The sequence below is a fragment of the Vanacampus margaritifer genome, chromosome 11 (assembly GCF_051991255.1).
Source record: "Vanacampus margaritifer isolate UIUO_Vmar chromosome 11, RoL_Vmar_1.0, whole genome shotgun sequence".
In the NCBI taxonomy this organism is placed as follows: Eukaryota; Metazoa; Chordata; class Actinopteri; order Syngnathiformes; family Syngnathidae; genus Vanacampus; species Vanacampus margaritifer.
In genome coordinates this window covers 18257479-18263957 of record NC_135442.1, presented here as the reverse complement: position 1 = coordinate 18263957, position 6479 = coordinate 18257479, and the positions used below count along the sequence as shown (strand labels likewise).

The following is a 6479-nucleotide window of genomic DNA, read 5'->3' as shown; positions in this document are numbered from 1 at the left end:
CCACTGCGCCTGCGCGTACGTGGAACAACAAGAAGGCACGTCTGTCGATTTCACAAAATGATGCCCTGCTAATTTACAACAAAACAGGTTTGTCTAGCTTCAAATATTTTTTATACATATATTATTTGTTCTAACTAATCTCATACCAACTAATCAGAAATGTACCCGTTCAATATGTACTATCATCATGATCGGATTGAATGCTAAGAAGCCGAATCGATAGTGTCTGTTATTTGGTTTATTACTGCAGAATTGACACATTTTATACTCTTACACAAGAACGAGACTTCCGTGTTTTGCTGGTTACTTACCTGGCATTGAATTTACAATTATGAGTTTTTAGAGACTGTGCAAGACTGTGCAGTTAAAAGCTCAAATTAGTCGATTTTTTTTTTTTTAAACAGCCATGAATGTTTTGCTATACAATACTTTGGTAAAATTGCATTTTGTCCCAATGTTCTTTGTACAGATGAGAAAGGACTGTTACTTTTTGGCAAGGCACGTCAACTTCACAGAACATTGTTCACAGATACAAAAATGAAGCATACCAAGAAATGGAAGGTTGTTTTCCGGGGCTGCTTTGTTAAAGCTGACACAAGGTGTCATGAATGTGTGCAGAGTACAATAAAATCTCAAGCCTATCAAGCCATTCAAGAAAAAAAATGGTGCCGCCTGTGAGAAACTCTGGTCTCACCCAATGGCTAAGAGCAAAACATTGACCATTCTGATTCGTCCTTCTACGAGCCCTGATCTAAATCCTACTGAACTTTTCAGTGACCAACTATTAAATGCTCCGAGTTTTCCAATGGATGGCAGAAGATACATATAGCAGGTTCATACAACAGTCAGAATATCTTTGTGTTAATTGAACCTGGCTTAGATTCCATACTATGTAAAGTTTGAGATTTTAAAAATGTAAAGTATTTATAATAAACACAGTGTTAGGATTTGTAATGTTATGGCAATACCTGATTTATTTTGTTGCATTTTTGGAAGAAAATTAAAATGTTTTAAGTCATGAAGACACTATTACATCACCGATGTTAAATGGAAACATGTTTTTGTGTGTATAGTTTGTTTCCGGCAGGTTTATGTCGGCATGGCGTGCTGCCGTTCCTGCCCCCGGCTGTGCTCCCGCTCATCGGTCTACACACTGGCCCTGGGCTTAAGTTTTGTCGCCCTCGGCACAAGTCGGATCCTGCTGCTTAAATTCGCAGCTAATGCTGGTGATTGAGACTGTTATGTTGCATGTTCTTTAATCATTGCGATGGCCGTCTTATGTATTTTCTGTGTTCTATGCATAGACAACAAATATGACTTCCTCCCAGCATCTGTCAACATGTTGGCGGAGGCGCTCAAGCTGTTTTTCTGCCTCGTGATGTCTGCCAGGGTGTTTATTCAAGGTAAACATGAACTATTTGCATTTGTGATAAGTTTTTCGCCTTAAACATGCACTTTATGCTGGCATCTCTGTGGATGGCAAATTTAAAAGTGGACGTGTCGGGGCCACTATGGCCACCATGTTGTTAGACGCTTCTCCGACCGCGCCAGTACAAATGTATCCACTTAAATCGATTGAGCCATTTTACCACAATGTGTCAGATTAAATCCATCCAGTAAGGAATGGTTTTACACGGTAAATAAATATCTGATTATGAATGTGTACTTTGCCACGTTCATGGCCATCTACCTATTACTATTTGCTTTTTTAAAACGGATAGTCTATGCACATTTGAGCCGGCTTCCTCGATCGCCCCCGCTCAGTACATTTTGGCGATGTAATGATACTTATCCATTTTATCACATGTGAAATTATAAATACTATGGATGGGAAAGTATCGATATAGGTATTTGGCCGATCCCCAGCCTTATTTTAAGGTATCTGTACTCACAATGGCAACTGATACTCTTGTGGCCATTTTATAATCAGAAATGAGAAGAATAGAAAATTGCCATTAATTTCATGCAGTTTTAAGGAAAAAAATGCTATATTGAGCTCTATAGGTCTTTTATTTTGTATTAACTGTCATTGTGTTTTTGGGGGAAATGTTTTATATCAAAAGTGCTAGTTGTATCGGTGCTTGGTATTGGCATCAGTGACTACTCAAAAGTTGAGTAATTGTACTGGCATTGGTCTGGAAAAATTCAATTCAATATAACTTATTCAGCAGCCAATGTGTGTGAGTGAGTGAGTGTGCATGGTATTTGTTACATAGAAGGGCCAACATTCTGGGATTTCACAGCGTTGTGGGGCCCACCCGTCCACTTTTGATGGTTGGGGTTAGGGAAATTGTATATCAAGAAAAATTATGCTAATGCTTTGCTCATTTACCTAATTGCAATCAATGGTCCATCTCATCTGGTCACTTGTGTTACAAGTTCTAATAAAATCACTGTGTTTTCATCCTCCGTTCTACATGTTTTGCCAGTATTACTGGTTGGGATCATGACAAATGTTAAATATTTAATGTAGTGCTGTCAAAGTTAAAGCGTTAACTAATTAATTAATCACAAAAATATCGTATTAATCATGTATTAACGCAGATTAATCACACTATTAATTTTGACCACAGATTATCCTTTATCTTTACAGCCGATGGTTACGTTAAAGGTAGCACAGTTTGTTTTTTAGCAGCAAATATAACTACATGCATTTAAGTAAAGCATTTAATAAATGTTTGTGTATGACATTCAGAATATTTGTTCATGCTAAACTACTTGGGACTTTTATTTTCCTTTTAAATTATGTAAGTAATTAACTGATTAGAAAAAGAAGAGGATGAGTGTGCGCAGTGGTTAAAAAAATGTTGAAGACGTCCTCATAACATTAAATGTCGAAAGAATTAACACATAAGAGGTGCTCTTTAAATTTGGCGGGCAAAACATGTTGATTAAAAAAAAGCGATTAATAAAGCGATTAATCATGATTAATAAAAATTCAATTCAGCTTTAGATTAATAAAATTTTATACTGCGTGAAGCCTGAAATGATTATAAACAAACCTTTTTTGTGCCATAATAATTTTGTACAGTACTAGTGTATATATATATATATATATATATATATATATATATATATATATATATATATATATATAAATATCAGTAGTTAGTGTGTCAAGAGTTTAAAAATGTTAAAAGTAAAAAAAAAAAATCAAGATTTTTATTTTATCAAAAGTATTTAAATTAGTATCCTTATTTTAAATCTTTGAATTCGTACAAATCAAACAGATTTGAAGTTGTTTGGCTGTCAGCTATTATGTGACTGATGTTTTAAGTTTTTGCCATGGTATGTTTCTGTTCCTTTACTGAGGTATTTGATGCAGATATAGTAGTATCAAAGTCAAAATGTTGGTATCATGACTGACAGCACTCGCAGTATGAGGAAAGCGGGTTTCCCTGCTGTTTGTATGTATTGAATGTTGAATCTTGTCATCTCAGAGGGACGCACCTGCAGAGATCTGGGCTCCTCTTCTGCCTCCTCGCTCCTCACCACTTTGAAATGGGCCATCCCTGCATTCCTTTACTTTCTCGACAACCTCATCATTTTCTACGTGATGACCTACTTGCAGCCTGTAAGTCCCTTTCTTTGGGTTTGTAGCTACTAGCTACACACACACAATCCTGTCAATTCCAATACAGGAGTCATAATTAAATAAATTTCCTTTGGTGTTGTTTTAAATTGAATTGAATTCAATTTTATTCCAGACTCCAGGTCCACTCTTAAGAACAAAAAAAAAATTGCTTAGACACAGTTAATTTGACCTTTAACCTTATGTGTATAAACCCCCTGGTTATTTATACTTAACCTCGCGGACATTTTTTTAATTTCCCTATTCACCCGTTAGACTGTAATTCACAACACTGGTGGAAGAAGTTTTTAATTACTTCACATGGTCTATTTTTTTTTAAAATGACAGACCTTTGAGCTCCACTGTCCGTTGATTTTCTCCACTAGGTCCTGATTTTTGTTGTTGTTGTCCGTAGGCAATGGCAGTCCTCTTCTCCAACTTTGTAATTCTCACCACTGCTGTTCTCTTCAGACTCGTCCTCAAGTAAGCTACTCATCCCAAAACATCAGACCCTATTTTTCTGCCAGTAATATTAATTGATCACATACTTATTATAAATTCAAGTGTTCCATTGATTCACAACATCTTAAACTTGATATACGGAATATTATCTCTAAGAAGCCTACTAAAATTAACAGATGTATACCGGTGTATTATGCATTTGTAATAAAAGTATTATTTATTTTTGGTTTAAAAAAAAACAACAGCAACAGCATCGCACACAAATAATTTGTTATACAAGAACGAAGAACAACAAAATTGCACTAACAACAAAATTAGATAACTTTAATCCATCCAAACATTAACATATCAAGCTATTACTTTATGTAACTGAAAGGTACCTGAAACAAGGTGGCAAAAATATGCGTTTAATAATTAAGTGAGGTCGTAAAAATTGATAAACATATGCAAAAATGTTACATATGAAAAAAAAATGTTAATCCAAACATATAATGCTTCTATTTTACTCTTTGTTGATTTATTTTTGCTATTTCAGGCTTTTTGCTGTGGCTATGAATCTGTGTACTAATTTTAGGTGATAGCAGAATACTGACATGACTCACTGTTTTGTAGTTTCACCATTTTGTATAGACTTTTTTTTAACATTCATCCAAAATGTACGATGTGTTTTTAACTGGTATTTTCTACAATAAAACCTGTTTTTCTTCACTCCTCCGTCACCAGGAGGCGCCTGTCCTGGGTGCAGTGGGCGGCATTGGTCATACTCTTCCTGTCCATTGTCTCTCTGACAATGGGGTCGGGTGAGGGCCAGAAGTCAGGCGGGTCAGTGCTGGGAGTCCACTCGAGCCCCCTGTCCGCGCCGTCCAACTCCTGCCTGCTGTACACACAGCTACTCGAGCAGATGAAGAACAGCAGGTAGTGTAGTGACATCATGGAATTAGTACAGGTTACAGTCTCATGGGCCTTAAATGCACTTAAGCTTGGGTTTTATCTCCAGAAATAGTAATAATAAAAAAAATATTTAAAAAATAAATATAAATAAAATATATATATATATATATTTCTTTTTTTTCTTCCTTTTTTTGTTATAAAAATAAAAATCAATAAATATGAAAAGTGCAATTTAAGCATGATTAAGGAATAGAGGATTAGAGTCAAATAAAAATGTCTAAAATATGCAATACATTTTTTTTCCTGGTACTTTCAAAATGAAAATATTCCAATATAGTCCAAATTCAGATTTGTTTTAATTATTATTAATTTTACTTTAATCATCAGCACAGTGCTCAGCTTTCAAAATAAAATTACTTTTTCAAACTAAGTCTGAAATGCCGTGCATAATAAATCATTTGTCTCTTATTCTTCACTACAAGAAGAAACATATTAAAGACTGCTGCCCATTTTATTTGGTAGCCTTTTAAAATAAAATTATTTCCAAAATAAAATTATACTCCATCTCATATTGTACAACACAATAACATACAACATCTTATGCAGCAACATATTCCTGTTTATCACACATATTTTAGATTATAGTTAATCGTAACACCAGGGAACATCTCATATGAAGACTGTGTGCTTGCCTTTCAGAATAAGAACAAAAGTCGAACGTCTGCTGCACAATACTTAATTATTTCAAATAATTTCTTCAGTCCAGATATCAAAACACTTTAGACTTCTCTTTCCAGTGCTTGTCTTTTTAACAATATTATATTTTCAAAATAAAAGTCCTACATTAAATGCACACTATATAGTTGAGTTATTTTTTTTTAAATTTCAAACATCAGAGCACCTTGTAGTAAAAATGATCTTATCTACCATTTTGCTTTTATAAAAAAAAAAATTCAAAAGAGATGAGATTTGAACGGAGAGCTTCGCTGTGAGGTAGACCTGCGGACAACTCCTACATCATGCTGCCTTTGCCTTCAATCTTTTTACATTTATTGGGACACAGCCCTGCTTTGTGAACTGAATTTCCTATAGATGCCACAAGATTGCAGTAAAGACATTGTGGTAGCATCTGTATAAACTTGTATTGATGTGTATTTCAAAATAAAATAAATACAAATTAAAATCAAGAGTCTACGATTGGATTGCATTTTAAAGGTACTGATCAACTTTAACTACCTCTTCAAAATAAGAGTTTGAAATCAGATACCCAGAGAATCACTGATTTGATTCCAAATAAAAGCATGTTCCTTTACTCAATATGTGTGATGCCGTCCTCTCCCAGCACCAGTGCTTCGTGGGTGTCGATGCTGCCCGGCCAGGCTTGGCGGGACAACCTGGTGGAAAAGCTCCGCTCACTGGGCGTAGGCCACATTCTGCTCCTGCTGCAGTGCTTCATCTCAGCCATGGCCAACATTTACAACGAGAAGATCCTGAAGGAAGGAGACCAGCTCACGGAGAGCATCTTCATTCAGAACAGTAAACTGTGAGTCCGTCG

The 6479-nt window shown here is 35.3% G+C and overlaps 1 protein-coding gene across 4 annotated transcripts in view; it reads left to right on the top strand.

Moving 5' to 3' along the window:
* slc35a5 (solute carrier family 35 member A5) overlaps positions 1-6479 on the top strand; it is a 21341-nt gene continuing 14862 nt past the window's right edge. For all 4 annotated transcript variants that reach the window (XM_077580175.1, XM_077580174.1, XM_077580177.1 and 1 more), the window contains exons 1-7: positions 1-87; positions 1074-1226; positions 1305-1403; positions 3441-3574; positions 3987-4054; positions 4757-4948; positions 6267-6467. In XM_077580175.1, coding sequence (XP_077436301.1) covers positions 1100-1226; positions 1305-1403; positions 3441-3574; positions 3987-4054; positions 4757-4948; positions 6267-6467 — 821 coding nt within the window. In that variant the 5' untranslated portion in view covers positions 1-87; positions 1074-1099. The remainder of the gene's footprint in view (positions 88-1073; positions 1227-1304; positions 1404-3440; positions 3575-3986; positions 4055-4756; positions 4949-6266; positions 6468-6479) is intronic.